This window comes from Dasypus novemcinctus, chromosome 16, assembly GCF_030445035.2.
Source record: "Dasypus novemcinctus isolate mDasNov1 chromosome 16, mDasNov1.1.hap2, whole genome shotgun sequence".
NCBI lineage: Eukaryota > Metazoa > Chordata > Mammalia > Cingulata > Dasypodidae > Dasypus > Dasypus novemcinctus.
Genome location: NC_080688.1, coordinates 29,753,587 through 29,780,317, shown reverse-complemented (window position 1 = coordinate 29,780,317; position 26,731 = coordinate 29,753,587). Strand labels below are relative to the sequence as shown.

At 39.9% G+C, this 26,731-nt stretch overlaps 1 protein-coding gene across 50 annotated transcripts in view; it reads right to left on the bottom strand.

Annotated features, from left to right (window-relative positions):
- The window catches only part of EPB41L3 (erythrocyte membrane protein band 4.1 like 3), a 259,261-nt gene that overhangs the window by 17,762 nt on the left and 214,768 nt on the right, over window positions 1-26,731 (bottom strand). For 19 of the 50 annotated variants that reach the window (XM_058277426.1, XM_058277428.1, XM_071208469.1 and 16 more), the window contains exons 9-15: window positions 24,154-24,306; window positions 20,211-20,308; window positions 19,350-19,525; window positions 15,418-15,641; window positions 6,684-6,737; window positions 4,373-4,408; window positions 3,465-3,656 (exon numbers count right to left, since the gene is read on the bottom strand). In XM_058277426.1, coding sequence (XP_058133409.1) covers window positions 3,465-3,656; window positions 4,373-4,408; window positions 6,684-6,737; window positions 15,418-15,641; window positions 19,350-19,525; window positions 20,211-20,308; window positions 24,154-24,306 — 933 coding nt within the window. The remainder of the gene's footprint in view (window positions 1-3,464; window positions 3,657-4,372; window positions 4,409-6,683; window positions 6,738-15,417; window positions 15,642-19,349; window positions 19,526-20,210; window positions 20,309-24,153; window positions 24,307-26,731) is intronic. The other 31 variants (XM_071208464.1, XM_071208468.1, XM_058277427.1 and 28 more) reach the window with 3 other exon arrangements.

The following is a 26,731-nucleotide window of genomic DNA, read 5'->3' as shown; positions in this document are numbered from 1 at the left end:
TCCTTCGAAAGATGCATGGACAAATAAACTGTGGTACAGCTATACAATGGATTATTATGCAGCGATAAAAATAAATGAGCTAGTAAGCTATGAAAACACACAGAGGAAACCTAAATGCATATTGCTTAGTGAAACGAAGCCAGTCTGAAAAGATACTGTACAATTGCAACTGTTTGACATTCTGGAAAATGCAAAGCCACAGAAACAGTTAAAGATCAGTGCTTGCCAGTAGTTGGGAGGTGAAGTGGGAGAGAAGAGGTGGAGCCCAGGGTATTTCTGGAGGCAGTGAAATTATTCTGTATGAAACTGAAATCATGTATGAAACTACATCATGGATACATGATGTAGGCACTTGTCAAAGCCCTAGCATTAGAGTGAATTCTAATGTCAACTTGGGACTTTAATGATAATGTATCGATATCGAGTCATCATTTGAAATAAATGCACCAGACTCATACAAGATGTTTAGAGCGGAACTGAGCTGAGGAGATAGGGATGGGAACTATGTACTCAATTTTCAGTAAACCTAAAACTGCTCTAAAACACAGTCTATTAATTAAAAGATGAAGTTATCAATACTTTGATTACTAGTAGTATGACTTCTTTCTCAACTGGCTGGTTACTGTTTAATTAAAGTGGGCCATATTAGATAATGAAGTGGTATCAAATTAGCACTTTACTTCAAAAAATACCTCTCCTCCAAAATAAAATTCTTTTGGTTATGTGTCCCTAGACCAATAGCCTTCGTATGTGCACAGCTAGAAGGATAAAATGGTCTTTTAAGCCTTCCACAAAACAAATAATAAAAGCCATGATTTTAATACAGAAATTGGCGAGAATTTAGAGCATGAGAACTTTCTAATTTGTTCTTAAGCTTATCCATAGGGCCCTCAAAGAGAGTATAAACTTGGATGTCACTGATGAACACGAGGGTCCTGGGAAAGAGCTGGGAGGGACAAAGAGGCTGTTCTGCTGAGCCCACTGCCAAGGGAAGCTCCTGTGACAACCTGTGTTAATCAGCCTTGTACATGAGAATTCATCATCATGTCTAGCCGAGCACTTTCTGCAGTCTCCTCTTCTCTACAATCGACACAAAGGCTGTGCCTTTGCATAACAGATAACTATACCCTTGGAATCAGTTACGAAGCCAGTCCTTGGTCTTCTCCTGTCTAAATAACCAAACTACTTTGTTCTTCTGCAGAGGACATGTTTCCACTCTTTAATTGTTTAAAAAAAAATCCTTTCTTGGGCTCACCCCACTTCTTCTATGCTAATACAGACAAGGCTTTGAGGTCCAGGCAAAGTTCAGTGCTTTCAAAACCTCACATCCTTACCTTAAATTAATAATGCTCTTGGGGTTCATCTAATATCATTGTTTTAGAAGAAGAGAATTTAACACCAAGTAAAATTTTAAAATGTACTAGTCTAATAGATTAGTCTTTTAAAGTCCGTTTGTCTATTGGTACCGCCCTTTAACTCCTTTAAGCTACAAAGCCGAACTCTTCCATTCAAAATAGCTACCACCTACTACGTTCTTAAATAACAGCATAGGAAGAGAGGCTTGTTTCTGTTTTGTTTGTGGCGGCTGCTCGTTTTCTGTTTCATAACTTAATGTAACATCTTTAGAACCAGCACATTCTTCCTTATTTCCAGCAGAGAGTAGAAATTGACAAATTAGCCAAATTTGATCAATGACAATTGAATCTGTTAGATCACAACTGACAACCAGTATTTTTAATAACTCAAGGAATACCATATTTTTTGTCTCTTGAAACTCAAGTAATCCAGATAGAACTGGTGTTCAATGGTACAGGAACATTCTGGTAAAGATTTTGCATTCATTATGCATAAAAGGGCTCTTTTCAAGGTAATTCAAATGGATACACACCTGTTCCTTTTCTAGCTGGGATTGGAAATGCCAAGCATTTAGGGATGATGGGATCTTGGCTATCTTTGCTAAAGTTTTCAAAGGAAGTTTAGACAATGACCAATAATGAGTGAAAATATATTTTTATTTTGACTGCAAGGAACTAAATATTGCATACAGACATAAGTTTAAAGGATTTTTCTCTGATAGAGGCCTGTTTTAATTTTCTTGTATTCTGTCTTGGCTTCATGAACAAATACTTTACAATAAAAGGGGTCTTGATAAGAAGGAGAGTAATCAAGATGCTGTTGAAAGATGCAGTGTTCAAAACTAACTTCTTTTTGAAAAAAGGGCTAAAACACGAGGATATCCAACTGCACACAAATGAGCACTACTGCCATCTGAGGGGCCCACACAACGGGATCCCTGGGGTAATACTAGGTAAACCGTCACACGCTCTGGTTGTGCTTCCTACATGGAAGGGTCTTACTTAAAAGAAATTTCTGTCCCTGGCTTCCCCATTCAAAATCAAATAACACATTGATTTTCACTGGGCAGTGAAAGCCTGGCTTACTATCTTAGAGCAAGACAGATCGTGAAACACTACCAACTGCAGACCACCACTGAGATAATCTCATCTTGCAATCAGTGAAAGACACACATGCATTTTCAGGATATTTCTCACTGCAGCAGCAGAACATATGTATATTCAGAAAAAGTGTCAGTTCATTAACATAATGTCTCCAGTTTCTCCCAGTTGTAAAATCTAGGTTTATGGTAGGAATAAGTGAGCTTGTAGAACAGTCTCCTGCTATGAGGTGGGGTGGGGGGGAAGAGGTTCCTGTTTAAATATTCCCTCTTCATCAACATCCCAAATCCTCAAGATTGAGGATTGAACAAATAAAAGGGGGGAAGGCAACTATGGACCTAAGTAGACTTATAACAGTATTAGTTTAGTAATGGGAGAACCTGAAACACTGATAGAAAGTCAGTGGCCACCAGAGGTTCTGAGGGGAGGGAGAGGGAAGAAAAGGTATAATATGGGGCATTTTGGGGGACATTGGAATTGTTCCGCATGATGTATACAAGTCATTATATATTTTGTCAAAACCTACAAAATTGTGCAGTGCAAAGGAGTCATGATATATTTTGTCAAAACCTACAAAATTGTGCAGTGCAAAGTATAAACTATAATGTAAACTACAGACCATGGTTAGTAGCAATGCTTCAGTATGTGTTCATCAATTGCAACAAATGCACCTCACTAAGAAAGGATGTTGTTAATGGGGAAAAGTGTGTGTGAGGGGGGTGGGGTGGGGTATATGGGAGTCCCCTATATTTTTGATGTGACATTTACATAATCTAGAGCTTCTTCAAAAAAAAAAAAAGAAAAAAAAATACTCCCTTCTTAAGCCATCTAGTCATTCTACTTTGCAGGCTTCCTTTGGAGTAGTGGGTATCTCAGCTGAGGTTATACACAGACAAGCAATGAGAGTTTTCTACAGCAGCTCACAGATGCTTTTCCCCCAGTTCTAGACAGCTGAGAAGTGAGAATGACAAAGAGAAGACAAAGCCAACCAAACGCCCAAACACTGACCTCTTCAGGCACAAGCGGTTCAATCATAGGCGCCTCCTCCTGCCTGGCGGCCAGCCGCACCGGGGACGTGGAAAGCCGCTTTTCCCACTCATTCGTCAGGGCAGTGTCTGTGGAGGTTTCTAAAAAGGTTCTTTTCAGCTCGCTAATGTTGGTCTGATGTTTCATCAGGTCATCTTGGGTTTTATCTAGCTCCTACATTTAGAAAATAAAGAATCCCCAAAGTCAACGTTTCACATTTCTTTTAAGTAATATCAATCTCATTAGTAGTTAAAAGAAAAATGGATTTTAACATCAGGGCTCATGACACGACCACAAACACTCTGGTGAAAATGTGCTATTTCCAAGGAAATGAGAGAGAGAAAAAATAAACCACACCCAAATCTAGTTCACAAGAGCACACAAATCAAAATGGTTTCCAAAGGTAAAATGGGAAAGAGCAGAATTCACGTGGAGCTGGAGAGAATCAAAATGCAAATGCACACAGGAAAAGGGATCTAGATCTAGGCAAGTTAAGCGTCAGAGGAAGCCATGGGTTACACCCACTTATTAACAGGAGGGGGCACGTGTTCATGCAGCAAGGAGCTAGCTCACAAGAGTGCGACTAAAAAACTCCACGCACACAAACATGCACTGGTCTATACAAATACCAACCTCTAACATAAGATTACTATGTTTGACATACACATTTTCACCCTTTATTCGCTTAATCAGACTATTCTGAAAAAAGTGGAGAAGAAAGGGAAAGGTAAGGGACACAGTTGCAAAGGGAACAACTATTATCCTCCACACACTATCGAAGACACAGTACCCGTTACGGGGCATGCGGAAAGACTCGAACACTAGACAAACAATGATATCGCACGCTTTTGGCTTCGTTTTGTTTTTGTTTTCGTTTTTAAATTTTCTACCTGTGCCTTGAGCTCTGCATCTTCCTCCTGGTCCGACTGTGAGCATCGAGAAAGAGTGGGAAATAAAATCTTACCAGGCAATTTATTCTAAGGTGGAAGAACGATGCACTACATCAACCTGCTAAATGCGGGGATTAGGTTGTGCTGGACAGAGATGCCATTTCTTTGCTTATACACAAACCACGACACACTCACGTATTATTAGAAGCTTGATAGGAACATGGGGGCAAGAGAGTTCTTCACTCAATGGGCCTTAGACATTTTAAACTGGACAACCCCAACTGTGAAGAGCAGATCATGAAAGATGATGGCAAGGTTGTATTTGAATGAGCATTAGAAATGGCTCCAGAAGGGTAGTAAGCTAGCTTAAGATAAAAATTTCTAAAAAATGGCTATGATTACGCAGAGGTGAACACTGTTGTATTGTATGACTCCTCACAGTAATCTCATGAGGTTAGCTACTGTTATCCCCAAACTTGTAGACTGGAAAACTAAGACTCAAAGAATTTAACCCAGAGGTTCTCACCTTTAAAAATTACTTGAGCCCTGAATTTTTAAAACCCAGATAATAAATTTGGAAGGGAGGAGGAAGTTTTGGGAGAGAAAAATCACTTGCCATCCAAACACCATCATTTCTTTAAAAAAAAAATATGTAGGACAATTTCTGAGGTTTGAAAAAATGCAATAAATATATCCAAAACCTACGTCACTATCCTTATTTCTCTAATTTCAAGGCCCTCTCTAGTTGTTGGATTTGAATCTGAGTACCAATAACCTAGAGCCATTTATCCACGTAGGGGTAAATCTGTGTTCTCACCCATGGCTCGTGGGGACGAGGCTCAATGCCCCTTGCTACAAGAGGAACTCCAGAGTGAAATATTGGGGTGAGAAAATGGTGAGACCCGGGAAAATGGCCTTAAGCAAATCATTCAGTCTATCTGGGTCTCAGTGTTCTTATCTGCCAATGGGGACAAGAATATCTGCTCTACATATTCCAGCATGCACTACTTTGGTGCTGGCTATCTGGATAAAAGAAGGAAAATTGTTTAATACCAAGTGTTGGTGACATCCTAGGAAAGTATGTGGTAGGTTCACAGGTGTTCATTTTATTTTTAACCTTCACGGTCCACCTATGTTACATTTATTTGTATGCATCAAAAACTGCTTTAAAAGATTGCTTAGGAAGTTTAAAGTGTTATTATTAGCATGTTTTTCATTTAGAGCACACATTAGGACTACAGTGAAAATGTTCTGCATATATTAACATGTATCTACATGTGACCAGTTCTTACAAAATCATGGTGAAATTTTGCTATATTTGGCATAGAAAGTTATTAATTTGTAATAGATTTATGGTCACTTAAAATAATTTGGGTAATAGTCTTAAAATATTTTTAATTAAAAAAAAAATGCTGTTTCCAAGCTTTGACGTGATCTCTGGCATTTCCAAAGGAAGATGTTTAATCAAACTATCATTATGAAATGCTTCTCAGAGGGTATTTTCAATTAAGTGAAATATAGATACTTCTTAAAACATTTTTAGTTTTTCTTACATATGCAAACAGAAAATGATGGATTGGATTATGTAAAAAATAGTGAACAACCCAAAGCAAAGCAAAAAAAAAATGTCCGCTAACATGTTAGGAAATTAACATCTTGACTTTCACCACTACAGATAAATCTGTTTTTCAAACGTGTCCTAAAGAATAATGGAGAAATAACAACATGGTATCTCACCTATCATTCAATGAGGTTATATTTTTAAAATAAACAATGATATGCTAATTTTCTTTTCCCCAGAGTATTCATTGCTTATGAGTGAGCAAGGCTACATCCAGTCTACAAAAAACAAGAAAAGTATTTTTTTAACTCTATCTGTATCTAGCTAATAAGCTAATTAAATTAATTGTGACCCTCTTCCCTGACTCATCATAGTGATCATTTATAAATAACCTCTCACTGGGGATAAACACTTGAAAGAAAAGTATTATCAATTCAGGCAAGTGGTTCTCAAAATGTGAGTCCAAGACTGACAGTCAACATGGCTCAGGAACTCGATAGAAACATAACTTCTAACAAGACGACTTTCTGAACTGGAGATGTGGGGATGGGACCCTCCAGGTACTTCTCACACAAGCCAAAGTTTGAGAACCGCCGGTCAAGGCACCAGAGCCACTTAACTCCGACTGCTGCAAGTCAGCGTTTCTCTCCACTCCAACAGGTAACATGCCAAGTACTGAAATGCACAGCCACCCACCGGGCACCTTCCTTAGGCAACCCCAGCTGCCCAGCGTCCGTTTCTGATACCAACCTCGGTGGCAGTGGTCTCCCCATCAGCAGCCGTATCTGTGCGTTCACTGTCCGTCTATCGACCACAGCCGTGACAGGTTCCGGGAGGAAAGCAGGGATAGAAAATAAAGCCATCTGGTCACACAAGGTCTGGCACGGGTGAAATGTTTCATTCTCTCCCTCTCCGTGAGCTGCATCCTATTACCTTCCCACAAGATTGCAGGTTCCAGCAAAAGCGAAAGAACGGCCAGAGCTAGGTGTCAGGGGCAGGCTCAGAGGAAGGCTGGAGGCACACTCAGCCTGCAGGGCCCGTATCGGTCACACCAACCTGCCTGGGCGCACAGCTCAGGATGACCAATTTCTCACCACCCCCCCTCCCCTTTCCACGAAAACACCGGAAAAGATCTCCTAACCATGTTTAATGCAAAGAACACTGATGTTTATTTTTCGTGCTAGTATGATGTCATATTTGAAAGGTAAATTTAAATAAAAAGCTACTTTAACAGTCACCGGACTTTCAGCCCCTCATTTATACCAGTTTGATTATTTACATCCATTTATGACTATCGGGCTGTCTGCATTACCTAGTAATTATAAAAAGCACACACCAGCCACTCACCGGCATATGTTCTATACATGGAAAAGGCAATTCACTTTCAAGTAGCATTGCTAAGTAGATTTTTTTTAAGTACCAAAGTAGATATGTTGGGTTTCATTTGCCCCCGCCCTCCAATATATAGAAGTATATCAAAGTATGTATTAAAACACCTTTTTCCAAAATATCATTCAAATGAAGTGAATAATAGTGATGGTGATAGTCATACTAATATGAGAGAAAGAGAGAGACATCTACTTGGAAACAAATAAAACAAAGCACAGCATTTGACAGAGCCTAGGATTACAGGGGAGAATGAGAATTAAAATTTCAGAACTGGTTTTTAACCTGTTTCTTAGGGGTTTATGATTTGAAACAAAAGGTATTTTGTATTGAGAATATTGCTATGGACATTGAATTAGTTCATCTAAGTGCGCTAATACTATATTAACTGACTTGCCCTCTACAAATATCAACCTAAGTATTAATAAAATTCCCTTGACCAAAGATTCATAATCAATATTTTTAAACATCAAAACCAGGGGCTCTAAGGTTGCGAATCTTCCTCCAAAGTAACCTCTCCCTCTAAAGATCAAAAAATGCCCAGAAGGAATAGTTTGGACAGCGCTGCTTCTATCTACTTAATGCTTGCCAGGTTGATTTCTTCGCACTATCGCAAACTTTCATTTCATATATTCCTAAAAGAAAAGGAGTCAGAATCCATGCTTGGCATGTTTCCCCTTGGACATAATTCTGGCAATCCTGTTACCAAGCCTAAGCTACGTCCAGTAGATCGGCCAAGAAAAGTTTCCGCAGCCTCACCATCTCAGGCAACAACTAGAAGGGAGCAGGCAGAGGTTTTACTCTTCTTATAAAGACGGTTATTGCTTATGGTATTAGTAGGGCTACACTTTCAAAAAGAGAAGCAGGTTATTGTTCACATGTAGAGACTAACTCAAAGAAATCTTAGACTCTCAAGACTAAGGAAGAATGACTTAAGTTTAGCGCTTCATATTTGGGTTGACTACTTCATGGTTCCTGCAAATATTTTGCCTCCCACATAGATTATTTCCTTTATATTTTTAAAGTTTACGCCAGTAGTTTTCCAAAGGTCTCAGCATTAGGGTATAGTAATAGTTATGGGTCTAATGGACATGAGGTCAAATCCTCGCTATTCAATCGTGCTGAGACATGCTGGGAGCATTTCATGTTTCCCTTCTGCTTTCCTTCTCTATAAAGTGAGGGGAAATTAGCCCTAACTGTAAGGAATAATGGATGCTAAGTGCTTTACAGAATGCCTGACCCACAGAGAGTGCAAAAATTCCTATAATTGTAATTAATATAATAATATATAATTATCACAGCTTTTTTCCTAACTATGGTCAAACAGCTTGGTCCCTATCTAAACTCCCTAGAATTTCTACTTAACACTTAAGTCAGTGAACAATCACAGTACCTGATCAATAAATATTCAATGAATGAAGGAATCAAGGCTGAATTAAAGGAGCTTTTAGAACAACTGTTATTTATATGATGTACTCTGGCTAAACACAGCTGCAAGATGTATAGCCACTCACGCACATCATATTACGTAACATTTACACAATTCAAATTGTTAAACACCAGTTGACCAACTGATTTTTTTTCCTCCAGATTTGAATCTCATTCCTTTTTAAATTTATTTTTGTATTTTCAAAAAGTTATTTAGAAATTAACATGAAATTGCTTTCTATGGTATGGTGAGATAAATGCATATTAAGTTTCTTAATAGTTGATCTGATATTCTGGTCCCTTTTATCTGATCATTTGGAAGTACAAAAGGAAAAAAAAAAATGCCAGGCCATCGGCTTTTTGGTTTCAAATTATTAAATCTTTCTATATTGGGTTTCACTCTTGAGAAAGGCTGGGACTGGTTAAGCTGCCATACAACACCTGAAAAATGTAAGCTGTGATGATAAAATATTTAAAAAGAATTACAGTCATTAGTGATTTGGAAAAATGCAAGTGACATAGCTCAACTGTGTTAAGTTTCTCAGTTCAGCTGCCAAAGTGTTTGCAGCCTGGAGATAAAATAGGCCATGGAAACAAATAACATTAAAAAAAAAAAAACCCAAAATGGAATGCCCTAAATATGAAATCTCTAACTCAACTTGAACAATGCTAGGTGGGGTGTTAAGAGATATCATTGAACAGATGGCCAAATCCAAAATTCTGCAATTCAAAAGCATGGAACACAACTGCAAATGGCTCCCCAAGGCTGGGTTGGAAGACTGCAGCTGCCAGAGGTAATTCGTGGTTTCAGAGGTTTGGAAGAACAAGGAATGCTATGGTCTGGAAGCTCCAGTCCCACTTTCTCTAGCTTGCATCAATTAACTGCTGTGATTTGTTTTGCCAATGTAATGCAGACATGCCCAAGTTTAACAGTAACTCCCATGCATCAATTACAACAAGATGTATACCCTGGATTAGGCACAAGATCTGTGTGGTTTGCTATATAAAAGCTTAAACTGTTATTTAGAATTTAGAAAAGCATAAAACTGCAACATGTGCTTTGGGTTAGCTTGATGACTGCCTCCATTGCTAAGGGAAAATATACTTGCAGGTTAGAAATCAGCAAATATTAACACTATTTGTAGAGACTATTATGCTCTTAACTCTAGTATGTTCTAGTCTGATTCTGCTGTTATGAGAAATAGTGGTCTTAGGGCCTAAGGAAGTAGATCTCATTTAAAATATTTTTCATGCATGAAAAAGTTATTTATATATCAGTTCAACTTATTAGTCTTCTCTGACCCACACACCTTGAAAACGGTTCTTATGCAATAACAAATTCAAAACCTTTATGTCAAACATCTTTGGAACCATTCACATTTTTCCTTCTGCTGCAAATAAATGATCATAATAACTCTAAATATAGGTTCTTACACATCCTTCCAGTTCTATACACTCACAGGTGCAATGCAAATTGTGACTTTCTAGCTGAGAATAAAACTGAATAGACTTTCTTTTCCAGCATTGACTTGGTGGTTTGTTGTTTTTTTTTTTTTTTTTAATGCTAGGAGTATTTGGCTTGTCTCCCACCACAAAAATCCTTCTTTTGTGGGAACAGGGAAGATGGAGGAAGCCGGGGGATAAGTGTGGGCAGGTGAGATGACAGACCAATGCCTCTGTTGGGAGCTTCTATTCTTTCTCCCTGTTCTCTATAGAAACCTGTAGAAAGAGAATCAGCTGGGCTGTTCGTACAGCAATGGAATGGTGGGAAAGGAAAGCAATTAAGAGGACAAACTGTTGGCTACAACGTCAACTCTCAGCCGGCTGCATCGATGACAGACAGGAGACCGCCAGGAGCCTTCAAGGATGGAAGGTGACAGCTCGGGTCCTTCCCCCACTACCATGTATACCGGGCTTGGAGCTCCACCGAGGCCAATCTGACTTCCCTGACCTTAGAAGAGTTTCAAAATGTGTGGGTATTTTGGCTCCTGCTGGAGTTGAAGGCATTGCCGGCATCCAACAGCACATCCAACAAACATTAGCATTGCTAGTCCTGATGAAATACCAGCCCATTTCCATCATGGATAGAAACGACAAATAAGCCTTTATCTGGTATACAGAGTCTGAAAAGTGCCACATGCGGCCCTTTCTGATACTCTTTCTGGCCCTAACAATTGCTGGTGTCACGTGGGTGTTGTAAGTGCATCGACATCCTTTCTGATGCAACACGCCTGCAGGGTGGCACGCACCTCCGCCTGGAGAGTCACAAAGGCAGCCTGGCAATGTCATTCCAAAAGGGCATCAGGGGCACTTCAGAATCTCCAGAGAGGGCACACTGACTATTCTGAAAAGCCACCCACATGACGATGCTACATCGCCAAAGGTCCAGCTCACCTGGATTACCCTTATCTAGAGTGTGGCGCCAGCGTGTACTATCACAGCAGAATACTTTTCGGTAACACTCCTTAAATCTAGTTGGAAGATTTTCCATGAATATCATATGTAATTTACTTTATTAGGCAATACCCAAACAGAACCTTCAATTTCATCCCGATTTTTTTTTTTAATACATAGCTAATGAATTATTTAAAAATTGATCGGCTGACCGGTTCCAGGTTGGGTGAGACTGCTACAAACACAGGTTGTGCCTAACCCTGGGCCCAGGTTGCCTTCCCCAACACATAAAACCTCCTCACATGTCAGCACAGACAATAAATGAGGCTCTGAAAGTAGGACCACTATTGCAGCAGCCGTCTAACATGGTTTCGGACTGAAGCACCGAACACGGAGGGAAAGTGTGTTCTATGCCGAGGTACACACCTCTTCCTCTGAGCTGTCACTCGGGTCATTGTCTAGTGAGGCACTCAAGGAGGCCGCCTTGGGCTCCAGGTAGCAGAGGCACAGAGCCAGAGGGAAGGAGAGAGTGAGCGCATATGGCACTGAGAAGGAGGCGGAGAGCAGAAAGAAGAAGATGAAGAGGAAGCAGGGCACGAGGGAGGGAGAGCGGATTGGGAGGTAATGCTGCAAGCTCTGGGGGAGGAGGTTGGTTTCCGAAAGGTTGGGGAAGGAGAGGTACCCGTCGTCATCTAGAAGAGAAGGAAATGACCCAGGGAGCTGCAAGGAGAAGGAGAACAGGGTTGCCCCTTTGCCGCTTTGCTGTTTGTAGCTGAAAGCCACATCTTGCTCCCCTAGGTAGGGCTTCCCTTTTCCATCAGCGTCCAAGCTGGGCTCCCCATGCCCCTGCACAGTGTCTTTAGATGGCTCATGGCCTGATGGTTTTTGGTCATTCTCCTTACATCTCCTGCGGAGCTTTGTGGGAGATGCAGGGGGACTAGGGGCTGATGGTGGTGACAAGGGACATGAATCAGTGTCAAGCCCAGGCGACTGATGTGAGAGACAGAGAGAGAGAGAGACAGAAGCAGCAAACAGAGATGCAAAAGGACAAAAAGAAAACTGCAATTAGTTAATTTTCTTATGGGTATCAATATAAAATTGTAAAACAAGAATTTTAGCACAAGGGTAGCTGCTCATGGATTTTAAAGCATTCAGGATGCATGCCAAAATCTAGACTGTCAAATATATGCGGAGGTTTTTTTTCTTTTTTCCCTTAAGTGTCAGAAGATATTTGTGGGCAATTCCAAAGTCTACATTTTCATGTAACTGAAAAGTTTTCTTTGAGAAATACAATTCTACACAAAGCTTTAGGGTTTGGAGAGCAAAAATAACTCTCTGACAACTTGAAGACTTTCAATAACCTTCTGGTTGCCTGCAAAAACATCTGTGACTCTAGGTCATTGATTAAAAATAAGTCCAAATTTTAATTTTATATATATATATATCTTTTTAAAAAGTTCTCTAGCATTATTGCTTTCCTTAGCTGGCCAATTATATCCAAATCTGATGGGCTTCCAAATTAAAAAAAAAAAATTTCTGGCCCCTCTCCTACTGATAAGCAGTAATGATCAGAAATGTCAATAATTATTAATAGCATTTTAGGGACTCTGACTCCCCAAAAAGAATCAAGATTCCTTTGTAAACTCCCACTCCATTTTGGCTCCTTTATCCATGAGGTAAATGAACATAAACTCAAACAAGCTAAGTGTACTTGACTGAAACATGGCTTCTAAGTGTTTACTCTGTATTATTTGTGGCCCATAACTAATACGAAGGTACCATTTCCCAGGCTTCTGACTCCCTAGGGTTGAGTCTTTCATAAAAGGATAAAAGCCCACATTCCAGTCCCTGGACCCTGGCAGGCTCAGCAACCAAAGCCAGTTCCAACTACAGGTGGTGGAGGAAGACCTGCTTTGGGGAAGAAGGAGAGGAAGCAAACCAACCCCAGTCCACAACCTGGCCAGAGCACAGAAACTGCTCCAGCCTGGGGAGTTCAAGGTCAGGCCAGAGGGCACCTGAGAGTAAGGCGGCTTTGCTGCTCTCCAGAGTATGTCGGTGTTTTGTTTAGTGACCTGAAGGCATGGGAATTACCCAGCCTGCTTTGTGGGGGCTAATCCAATCCTGCTTTCAAGAGAAGGGGGGCTAGGGGAAACGAAAATGCACAAATGACATCGTAGGCATGAAGGAAAGAAAATGCAAGGCTAAAATTATATCACAGATATATCTGAATTTAGAAGTCTCTATTTACTTTTAGACAAATGTCTCTTTTCCGCATACTCAATTTGACCTTAAACATTGCATCTTAAATAGGAAGCTGCCCAAACCATTCAGGAATATGAATTTTCCATTCATTCAAGAATAAGGTAAAAGTTACGAGCTGACTTCTGCAGGAAGACAATGGCTCCCCAACCAGTGAAAGGCTGTTAAAATCCCTGGGTGACCATTAGCCTAGGAAACACACCTTCCTTAAGGGACTCCTAGGTGATCAGTATTTTACAAACTATTTTCATTATGGTTATAAAACAAGGACCCTCTATGTTATTTTTTTTCCTCAGGAGGTACTGGGGCTTGAACTTGGGACCTCGTATATGGGAAGCAGGTGCTCAACCACTGAGCTACACCCACTCCCTCTATGTTAATTTTTGAAGAGGAAGAATAGCATTGAGGTTTAATATTTTATACTGCATGTAAAGGGGTTTTTAAAAGACAATCTTATACCGTTGGAAATAAAAACAGTCATTCATCTACTTAAGCCCTGGGTCTCTGGAATAGCCTTTCTAAAGGCATTTTAATAAAAGTACTGGTTTCTCAGAAACTCAAGAGTATTAGGACAGTAGTTTCTTTGACTTTTTAAATTTCACATGGCATAAATGGCACAAAAATATAGTTATATTTTACATAAACAAGTCAACGGTCTCTTAAAAAAATTTTACAAAGTGAAAGGGATTGGCCCTGTTACGGAACAAACTAAAACTCTTACTTTTCCATGCCACTCAAAATCATACTTATATATCCATGCGAATCAGATGGGTGGTTTCAAGAAATCTTTGAATAACTAAGTATGGAAACCATACATTTGCTTTTTAGGTATATCATCTTTTTGCATTTTATTTTAAAAGCTGCCTTGACTTAAGTGAAAAGATTATAAAAACAACATTCAAAAACAAAACACATTTTAACAGCAAAAATGATCCAAATATCTTTGCCATCATCTCCTATCCATTTTTATCTGTGTCTGGAAAATAAATCATCTTATCCTACTAAAAAAAGATGATGGATTGGATTATTTGTAATATATAACTATATTATTTATAATATTATAAATATATATATTTGTTGGTCTACCCATTAAGACATCACCGTCAAATTCTGTCAAAAGGAACATTTTCTATAGAACCCCAGATGGGGAGCACATAAATAAAGTATACTTGAAGAGCCTATATGCAAAAGAGCTATTGATTCAAATCTAGGCAACTTTCACTATAACCTATAAGGTATACAAACACTTTTTATTAATCTATTTCCCTTCATTCTGTTCTTGGTACAATCCAGGAACCACTCTATTTTTTCATTATTAGTTATAAACTTCCAAATAGGTCTTTTTGACCTTTATTTTTCTGTAAGGTTGCATTATAGCACTGGATAACAAGGTCACCAGAAATCGACAGAACATTTAAAGAGAAACTGAATGAATAAGACACCTGGAGAAATTGTTGCCAAATTCACTTTATCTTCTCTTACAACCCTCTGGTTTAGTATGCTTTTTCAAAACATGGCCATTCATGACTTTGATGATCAGATTATAATTATGAGGCTAAGAAAGGAAATGGTATATAAATACAGAGGCTATGGCCACTCACTGTACTCAGAAGAATGGCAATGTGATTACACAGTTCTTGGGTAGGAGAATGGGGCCAGAAACAAAGAAAATAGCATTTGTGAATGTTCTGCACTTGTAAGCCCAAATTGAAAAGTATAGTTCGCCACTGTAAGTAATTGTAAGGTAAACACACAGGACAGCTGTTGAAAGTCTTGCATAGCACATCCCGCTGTTAAACTAAAATAAGATCCTCAACAAAATTAAGAAAAGAAATAACCTTTTCGAAGAAAAATGCTGAAACAGGAGCAACAATTAAAAATAGACAAAATGAATGTGACCAAATGTCCAAGTAGGAATTACCCTAAGTCTTAGCACATTCATGGTTTAGATCTTTAGAATCATTTCGTAGCTGTGAAAAGCGTAAGCAAGCTCTAGAAGGCAGCCTGGGAGATGTACCTTTCCCTCGTGCCGTACAGCTACGGCAGGCGGCGTGGCTCCCTCTGCCCTTTTCCGTCTCTCCTCTTCTTCGTCCCGCTCCTCCTCTGCCTTCTTCTCCGGGGTCACAGTGGTGATTAAGTTGGTTTGAGAGATGCCCTTTGTTGTGGCGTACTGGCCAGTACCAACCTCTGCAGCAGACATAGAATCCTTCATGTATATTTCATGGTTTTCATTCACTGATGCTAAAAGCAAATACAATTGAAGAAATAAAATCTGAAATAGTTAAGTCAGAAGACAGATTAGCAATACCAATTACCCCATGGCTGGAAAAAAAAAAAAAACCTCTACAAAATACCAGGCTTGTTTCAAAAAGACAAATCAGCACTGCCATTGACTCATCTCTGTGTATCACCTTTAATGGGATTTTAATGTTATTTAAATGTTTTATCTCTTGAAGCCATCAGAACAATTTTCACTGGTACTCAGCTCTCTGGCAAGGGTGTGGCAGCATAGATTGGAGTGGAAGGTTGTGAGGCTGAGCTGTTGCCAAGCCTATTTATCTCATAGGCGGGAGGCACTCTGGAGCAAGTTCTACAACTAATAGTAGGGTTTGCAGTAGACAATTGCTCTAGTACACATGAACCTATTTTTAGAAACATCATTTACCAATGCGCATCCAATTCATTTTTTTAAAAATTCTGTTATTTTATTAATAACGGTCAAAAGGCTACGATTCTTAATGATATAATGGCCCTATGGGTCATAAGGAAAATTAACCATCTTGGCAAAGATTAAAAAATTCAGATGGCAACTTTGTTCAACTGAGGTCCAGAAATGTTGTAACTTCTACTGCACTGAAAACAGACTAACATGGTATGCCTAGATTAGCTATAATATGTAGCGAAATAAGACAAAGGTTGTAAATGACATTCATGCAAAGGCCAAGCATGCAAACAAAACAGATAAAGGAGACAGCCTTTCATCGCAGATAAGATGTCTTAGTGAAACAGATGCTTAATTCAGTTCAGGTTTAAAATTTTGGTACTCATTATTTTAGGTTTTATTTATCATAAAATCTATGAAAAGTCTTTTCAGAGCAGAAAAGGTAATCACAGACAAAATATTAACCTGCATTCATATTTTAGGAACTTTAAAATGTAAATATTAGAAAGGATCCTGAAGCCCTGGCAATAGCCAGACCATTTCACTAAGCACACTCTGTTCATAGATGGTAATTCTGTACTTTACATCTCCTTATACTGATGAAAAAGCTCATGTGAGATACAGTTTCCTAATGGGCCAGCTAGACTGCTCTAAGTAAGATGCAATCTCGCAAAAAGCAGGTTATGTTCCAACATGCAGCCGCAGCACCCAGCCAATCAACAGCAGAAAACATACTAGAACTGGCAGGACCCCAAAGAGTGAGAGACAACACATACTAACATCGCTTTGGGCAGGGAGGAAGAGACAGCAGGATATTAGTACATTTATATCACAATGGTCTTCTGTCTTCTCAGCAATCAGTATCACACAAAAGGTCATTAGGAAAACAACAGTCACAACAAATGGGTTCCCTTGGATACACAGCATCACAAAACACAGTGGATGTCATTCAGGAAAAAAATATGTGACACTAAACAACGCTTTAAGAGTGTAAAAAATGTTATAGCCATAATGAAAAGCTACAAGGTCAATATGTGGCAACAAAAGATATTTCGATATCTTAATTCAACTCCAAGCAGTGCTAACGTGTATTTTATTCCAAACGTTTGGTATTCAGAGAACAGGAAACTTAGAAGCTATAGGCCAGTAATTAATTTCCCAGGCCAGCCCACAAAAACATTTAAGATTACTTATAAGTAAAATTGTTGAGAATTATTATTATTAAATACATAACGAGAGTGATTCCATGTTTCACTCTTCACAATGACCCTGGAGCTGGCTTTACCCCATTTTATAGTGATGACAGAAACCGAAACTAGCAAGTTTAAATTATTCTCTAACTTTCATGCAGTCTGGACTTGAATCTGGACCTAGCTGTGCCAGACGAATGTTCTTTCCACTTCACTAGTGACTTTCGCAATATAGCACTAATAATATAATTTTTGACTTCTATCAACTGTTTATAAAGTATCTCAGTAGGAAAATCCAGACTTTGCGTCAGGGGATTCGGGGAGAATATTGCTTCCATCAATCACACAGAGGGATGGAGAAGAGAGAACGGAGAGAATTGAAGACTCTACGGGGACAGCAGGGAATAAAGGGAGGGAGGAAGATGATTCAGGGCACTTGCAACGTGTATTTATTTTTATGTAGGTGTTTGCTTATTATTGTAATCATAAATGCATGCTAGGGATTCTATTTTCCTCCTCCCTTCCTTCCAGCCACCATCCACCCATCCACTTACCCCCCCACTTGAGCCTAGGCTGCATATCTCATGCTCCTTTAACACTTAGTACTGCCATGTACACTTCCTAGCAACAGGATACTTACTTATGTAACCACCTTAAGTGCAGTTATCAAGTTCAAGAAAGTTAATATGGATATAAAGCCTATAGTTTATATTCCAATTTTTTCACGTCTCAATAATGTCCCTTTGAGCCTGTTCGCCTCCCTTGCTATTTCCCATCCAGGATCACGTGTTGCATTTAATTGTCACTGCCCCTTCAGTTGCCCTTTTTTTAAATTGTGGAAACATATACACAACATAAACTTTCCCATCTCAACCACTCCAAGCATACCATTTCGTGGAATTAATCACATTTATGATATTGCAGTACCCTCACCACCTTCCATTACTAACACTTTCCCATCTCCCCAAACAGAAGCCCTACACCCATTGTGCATTAACTCCCCAGACCCCCTTGCCTTTTTCTTGATTTGGTGTTCACCCTGTTACTACAGTCCTTTAGGTATTCCCTGGAGCTTTGAGAAAGATGTTTTTTCCTGTTATTGCTGGTTGTTCAAAGCTTCTGGGAATGGAGCCTTGCAGTACCCCATTCTGCCATCTTTATTGGGCCGCAGTGCCTAAGTCACATTTTTTTTTAAAGATTTATTTCTTCCTGCCTCATTCCCCCTGTGGTCTGCTCTCCGTGCCCTTCTGCTGTGTGTTCTTCTGTGTCTGCTTGTGTTCTCATTAGGCAGCTCCAGGAACTGATCCTGGGACCTTCTGGAGTGGGAGAGAGGCGATTACTCACTCTGTTGTGCCACCTCAACTCCCTGTTCTGCTACATCATCTTATGTTCTCTCCTCTGTGTCTCTTGTTGCATCATCTTGCTGCGCCAGCTCTCCGTGTCAGCCGGCACTCCTGCACGGGGTGGCTTTCCCGTGCTGGGTGGCATTCCCATGCAGGGCGGCACTCCTGCGAGGGGCGACATTGCCACATGGGCCAGCACTCCACATGGGCCACCTTGCCCTCACCAGGAGGCCGTGGGCATCGAACCCTGGACCTGCTATACTGTAGACGGGAGCCCAATTGGTGAGCCACATCCATTTCCCAGTCACATTTTGTAATGACACTTTTTTCCTGGATACAAGATTCTGATTGCCTATGTATTTATAAACATTTCGTCCAATTCTGTGGGGGTTGTCTTTTCATGTTGTTTGAAATAATTTCAAACTTAAAAGACAGTTGAAAAAATAATACAAACTCTATACAGAAAACTTCAACAAACACCTGCAGGTACCTACATCCAAATTTAACAATTTGCCACATTCATTGTATCATTCTCTCTCTCCATCTAGCTATCATCTTTTACATCATTGTATTTAAATCTGCCAACAATAGAGGTTAGTGAAGAAAGACATTTTTTGCTTAAAAATGTGACATCTAGTCATAAACCAACTATTTTTCATTTCACCATATCCAAGAGGATCCTCATTTACAGAATCTCATGGTACTTTCATACACCTTTCTGGATAGAAAGGTGGATGAAGTGGTTGATGCCTACCTCCATCCAAGCTGCGAGACATGGTATAGCGCTTACTGGACGAACGTTCAAAGTAAGGGGCTGGACGGTCTATCAACGCACTGGCTCTTCTCGTTTGGGCTTGCGTTCTGCCACTATAACGAAACTTGGAACCCAAGGTAAGGAATTTCTTTGGAGGTGCTTCTGGTAATAATAGTCTAAATAGATGAAAAACAAAACAGAATGACCAGGACGTCGATACTAGGAATGCTATTATCACATTTTTACTCTGCTATGGGAGGTAAAGTGCTAAAGGTTTAACACATAATTTACAGATGAATAAATCTGATTTCATGAGAAAAAATCAATTCATATTGTCTACATCAACTAAAGATGTGGTAAGAGGAGATACATAAAATGAGGGATGGGCTGGACTATCTGCACTTTTAACACTTATGCAACCAGAAGTCCATAGTTCTATTAACTCCAAAGAGCAGTTAAACAGACGATGTTATGAAGAAGAACAGTGATAATCTATGTTATTTTATAGCAACAAATATTGTGGTCCTAGTACAGTGTTTGGGTAAAGAAGTCCACGGTATTTAGAAGTTATTGTAGTAAGGAATGGACTGGACATTTGAAGTGGACACCATGTAAAAATAAGATACTAAAGAAAATAAAGAGGGGGGGATAGGGCAGATAAGTCCAAAAATTAAGGAAATTCCTTCAAATTTGGTCAGGAGTCCTTTAAAAGTTTTCTTGCATAGAAATTCTATGACAATGAACACGAAGGAATAGAAAAGGTATGCTTCCACATTCTAAACACACGTTTCCCATCAATCTTTTTAAGTGTAAGTGATGCCAATCGTTCCAATTCTTCATTCCAAATTGGCCTCTACCTACCTGAAAAATGTATGGTGTTCAACACATACTTTCCATAAACGCTTGGCAGCTCGATGGTTTGGCAGCTTAAACCCAATGGTGCTTTCAAATTGCTCAAACTAAAATAAAAAAATATATTGAAAGTAGGGTCACATTTGGAAACATGAATAAGAGAAGATTTGCAAATAATTCACAAAATCATACTACTACCCACAAATTTCCTCACTACTAAGTGAACCATGATGCAGAATTCACGCTTTAAAAAATGTAAAAATGGCCTTGTCTATCTCCTTAAAATGTCGCAGGTGTAGGTAACTACGTAATGCACGTAGTAAATGTTTTAAGCACAAGTGTGGAACTTAGAAAACTAAACACTTCCCTCCAGAGACCAATATGTCCCAATCTCATTTTTAAATCTTATTTTCATGGTTTCCCAGTGATACAGTAACTTCAACTGGAATGTTCAGAAATGAAAAAGAAAATGTCTATAGATGATCCACAGCACTCTTAAGAATGACAGTTTTTCCTAGTATGTGGCCATGAAATATGTATATTCCCTGGGTAGCAGCTGCCTTGGTGTCAGAGATGTCTGATTTTGCATGTTCCAAAAAGGACTATTAGGTTAAAGGGCAATACCTGCCTAAGCTATCCCTAAGATCAGAGAACACATTTTCATCTTTTCAGTATGTTTATTTCAGTCTCCTAGACATTTTCTTTTTCACTAATGATAATACCTTAATGTTTTTGTAGACGTTCAATAATTTTTAAAAATAAATTTTCTGAAGATGATACACATCAGGCCACCAGGGGGCAATCATCTTAAACAACAAGAGCTCCCCAGAAAGAACACAAAACCACCAACCTGTGCTATAATCCACAGCCAGAGTCATTCATGTGACAAAACACCAAGGTGAGGGGCTGTGTAGGCACGTGAGATACACTCATGCTTGACCTCTACAGTTCACATGTGTTTAACTGGGAACAACATCACGAGTTCCTCTAACAGCAACCACCTTTCCCAGCTTCTCGTTCACTCTGGGCGTTCATGTGGAGAGGTGATTGTAAAAGTAGCCACTGTCCAGTTGACTCAGTCAACTGACAAACCTGAAGTACAACTGAACTTGACTAACCTATCACGCATTTATTTAGTTACCCTGCATCTAATATGTACCACACATTATGCCAAGGTCAAGGGCGCAAAAGAAGAGTAAAACCTCAATCTGCTGCAAGATGCTCAAAGATGATCTTATTTCCATCCTTTTTGCAAGGATGATACATGTCCCTGCACTTTTCTGAATGTTTATCTATCCCAGTGCTTTTCATCCATTTCTTTCAACCTCTTCAGAGCCTTTGTGCTCCAAAAATTTCTTCTCACTCCTCCTTGGCCTATAAATATGATTATTAAAAAGGGGAAGGAAAGTAGCTTTCTTGGAGCCTGTGCCTGAACTGAAACCCTAGCTCAGAGGTTCTTAGCCTTTTTTGTTCCATGGACCCCTTTGCCAGTCAGGTGAAAACCATAGACCCCTTACTAAGCCCACACTATATTGTGCATTATTTAATAAATACATCACACCTGTACTAACATATCCCCACAAGAATGTTGTTTTTTGAATTTCAATTCACACTCACCGACTCCTTGTTAAGGACACTTGCCTAGCTCAATCTTCACTGCTCAACTTCATTAAAGAGAAGTTGCTGCCTCTACTACTTGATTTCTGTCCTCACTGCAAGCCTGTAAGGGCTCCTAACACATTTCTGAACTCTTAAATGCAATGACTGGATCAAACGTGTGCCTTCTCGGTGACATACAGCAACCACAAACAGATTCCATGTAACACATCTTGTCATCCATGATGGTCTTTGTTCCTTCTTTTATGTTTCTGACCATTTCTCTTAATCTCCCTAATCTCTTCTGCCTTCCCCTCCCTCAAACAGTGGTGTTACCCAGAGTATGTATATAGTTGGTGACTGTATGAACACTATATTTCTTGCTATGCAAGAACCACATAGGGAAGCGGCTGTGGCTCAATCAGTTGGGCTCCCGTCTACCATATGGGAGGCCCTGGGTTTGTGTCCCGGGGCCTCCTTGTGAAGGCAGGCTTGCCGGCATGCCGTGGAAAGCTGCTGGCCCGCAAGTGCCATGGAGTGCTGCCCAGCCCACAAGCTCCGTGGAGCCACGGAGGGTCGACTCAGCAAGGTGACACAGCAAAAAGGGAGACAAGTAAAAAAAAACAAAAAACAAAAAAAACACACAAGAGTGCGCTGCGAATGCAAATGGACAGAGAGAGCAGACAGCAAGTAAGCCACAAGGGGGGGAAATAAATACAGACACAAAAGAACGCAAAGCCAATGGACACAGAGAGCAGACGGCACACAAAAAGCTGCAAAGATGGGAGGGGGATTAAAAAAAAAAAAAAGAATCACACACCTCCCCTGCCAGCTCCAAAACCCTGTCTCAGGGGTGTTTCTTCTAGAAACGCTCCCCCTGTTTTCCTTCTTGCCCAATGTTACTCCATCTGCCTCACTGAAAACCTCTGATTGTTTAGAACTCTTTCTTTGATCAACCCCACATCCTGTCTCTGAAATCCCCTGGCTCCCATCGGTAACCTACTCTGCAGTCAGTGGACAGAAATCCCCACAGCTACCATCCTAGTTTAAGTCTTATCACGTCACATCACTAGTTTAAATTCATTAAGAAATCTATCATTCCAAAATACTCCTCTAGTTTTATCCCTTCCTAATTTAAAACCTTCCTTGTCTCCCCATGCATTTCTCCAGTGTTCCCTTCTGGACTCTCACAAAGCAGGGTTCGTTTCATGTCTGTGGAATATTCTTGCTTTTGCGCCACAAGGTTTTAATTCAAACTGGGTGAGTCTGTTTCGCTGCTAAACAAAAAGGCCCTTAAGGATAGGAACAAGGCCCTATTTATCCTTCTATTCCCCGTGCTGAGGTAACCACTCAAAATTCAATGCATTCAGGTGAATATATATTGGTCATAAATGCGACCTGCAATCTCTAGGAAACATTAAAAAACAACAACAACACTGTAATTTCAGGTAACACTCAAACACCAGTTCAATTTTAAATCAAAGTTAAACATGACTGCGAGCTTTATATTCTGATTATATTTACTGCATTTTCCACAAAACAACTCCAGTAAGGTGGCAGATTTTGAAGACATGAGATAACTTCATATTACACCAGAGAATACTGAGACACAAATGAGCTGGGTTCTTAGCACTTTGTCTGCCTCTACTCTATTGACTGCACAAATGAGAAACTGGAGGTATTTATTAACTGCCTATGGTACAGACAATAGCACATATTTACTCTCCAAGAGGAATAAACCACTGAGGAGTTACCAGTGTGAGTTGATCTTGATGCTGCTGCCCAAAGAGTAAGGATGGGCTAACAATTTTGACTCATGAGCCTTTCTGATTAAAAAAAAAAAAATGGCAGTAATACATTGGGCTATGAAACACAGATAATTTACTCTCAGTGTCCTAGTTGTTCTCTTCCTTCTACCTGAAGTACATTATCTCTAAGCTATTCACTCTATGGTGCAACCAGATTTGAAGGACAAATAAGGAGGGCACAGTGACATAACAGAAGGGCAAGGAGGAAGAAATTGATTCCTTATTCACAAAGAAGCTTAACAACTAAGATTTTCTTTTATGCCACAGCTTGAAATATACAAGAAATTATTCGTGAATCTTGAATTTATATTAAAATATGTAAAAAAGGCTCTTCTAGTTAATGTATGCAACAGGAAAGAACTGGACAAAGTAATAAAAAAAGAGAACATTTTGTTTATTCCTGTTTATTGGACAAAGGTACAACAAATTCTCTCAGGCATTTAAAAATAACCTGTCATGTCCTCCAGTGCTCATGGACAGGCAATTTAAATTTGTTTGCTATCAGGTACCCTTCTCCCCGATGGACATGCTAATGTAGGTCTACTTACCTCTCCCGGTCTGATTTTAATGTAGAAGTTGTTCCGTTTGTATGAAATTTTTAGGACCTTGGGCCAGGCAAATCTGTTTATTCGCAGTCGGTCGCGGTATATCAACAGACCACTCGCACAAACTCCTAACATAATTTCTACTCCTTCCGAATCCTGTAAAACAGCAGCAAGAAACACTGGTTCAGGATCTCACCTTTTCCCACTTACAGCAGGATGCAGTATTTAAGCATACATTAGGGAACCTATAACTGATGTCCTCTACTTTAAGTGAGAAAAATCCTGCTGCCATTTTTGTCACGTTGTCATTAAATAAGAGTCTTCAAATGATGTGTTATTTAGGATTAGGGGGATGTGGTATTTAAGTGAAATCTGTTCACCCAGGTATCTTAGAACTATAATGTAAAATACTGCAATCAGATAAGTGTGAACTAGTAAGAGGAATAATAGTAAGAGCTGCAGTTACTACTAACGAGTGCCAGGCACTGCTCAAACCACTTTGTATTACCTCTTCTAATCTCCACTATGATAATTTGCAATAGTTGCCATTCTTCCCATTTTACAGATGAGTAAACTGAGGTATGGAATGGTCAAGTGTTTTGCCCAAGTCGAACATTCTTAACAATATGTATATACTCCAAGGGGGCCTGTTCCTTCCTCAGTGCTTTGGAATTTGTCCCTTTAAAAAGGTCCTCCATCTTTTCAAATTACCAATATTATCAGAGTAAAATTTGCTTTATAAAAAAATCTAAATAAGTACGAATGTGCTCCCTCAGCACCTCTACCCCCCACAAACACACTCCCAGTAAACAATAGGTTCATATACATAAATAGAGAAATACTTTACATGAGTGCAGAGGTTTTTGTTTTTAACAAAAGTGGGATCATACTATAATTGCAACTTGCTTTTACTACCCGGACATTTCATCTTTAGGTAACTTCTGAGGGATGTCTGGTGTCCAGTGGTCATCATAGATTTTATATAAAAAGCTCAAGAAACATATCACGTGCAGTCAGTCCTTCCTAAATGTTGTATTCTGGCAAAATCAGAGTAAAATAACACCTAGGGTGGCCTAGAATTTGGGGTAAAAAGAAACCACAGAAAACAGGACTGTGTATGAGGTATGGCTCCTAACCCCTTGTCTCACTGATGGGTGGAAACAGGGGCAAGATGGGTTGTAGGCTGACCACAAAGAGGTGGCTGGGTGGCCACACCCAGGAGGCGGGGCTCAGGAGGATGGCCACACCCAGGAGGTGGGACTCAGGAGGACGGCCACACCCAGGAGGTGGGGCTCTGCTCTTCTGTCCTCTTAATTGGCAGGGCTACTCCCAGCTTTCCTGGAGTCTCTGTTTCACCAGTTAAAAGGGGAGGGGACATGGAGGAATCTAAACAGGAGACTCTGATTCATCCATATTGTAGGAATGTACTTCATATATCCTGTCAGTACTAGACAAGGCACAAGATGAACACTTCTAGAATAAAAAATAAGTATTTTAGTTCATTTCTGGGAAATCCAAGTTTACAAATAGAACATAATTGGTTTAAATCAAAATATTTTACATTGGAAATGCATCACTTCATCAGAGATCAAATTACTCTAGGAGTGGAAATATTTGCTGACAGGATATTACCACATAATAAAATTTGAAGAAAAAGAACATTTTAGTCCAGAGGCCAGAAAATGGCTATCATTTATCAAGGGCTTTAATTTGAAACGCAATCTGGAGAACTATAACCTGATACTGACAAGTAGCTGGCATTTACTGATCTCTTTCTAACCAGCCAATCTGCTCAAACTCCTGCTAAGGATGTGTCCACCTCAGAAACTCAGGTATGATAAGGACTGTTGGCAGGTAACTGCTTTTTGATTCACTTTTTCTTTTTCTTTTTCTTTTTTTTTGATAAACATAGAAGATAAGGTGAGGAAATATTTCTTTGACTTGCAGAGGGGAAAAGATGGTTTAGTACTTTTTCCAGTATTATCTTTTTTTTTTTTTTTTAGGATGTACTGGGGATTAAACCCAGGACCTTGTATACTGGAAGCAGGTGCTCAACCAGTGAACTACATCCACTCCCCCAATGAGTTAGTTTTTTCATTTTTTTTTTTAAGATTTTATTTATTTCTCTCCGCTTCCCTCCCCCCCCCCGCCCCAGTTGTCTGTTCTCTGTGTCCATTTGCTGCGTGTTCTTCGTCCGCTTCTGTTGTTGTCAGCGACATGGGAATCTGTTTCTTTTTGTTGTGTCATCTTGCTGCGTCAGCTCTCCGTGTGTGCGGCAGCATTCCTGGGCAGGCTGCACTCTTTTTGTGCTGGGTAGCTCTCCTTATGGGGTGCACTCCTTGCGTGTGGGGCTCCCCTACGCAGGGACACCCCTGCATGGCACGGCACTCCTTGCGCGCATCAGCACTGCACATGGGCCAGCTCCACACGCGTCACGGAGGCCCGGGGTTTGAACTGCAGACCTCCCATGTGGTAGACAGATGCCCTATCCACTGGGCCAAGTCTGCTTCCCTCATTTGTTTTTTAGTGGTACCAGGGATCAAACCAGGGACCTTATATATGGGAAGCAGGCACTCAACCA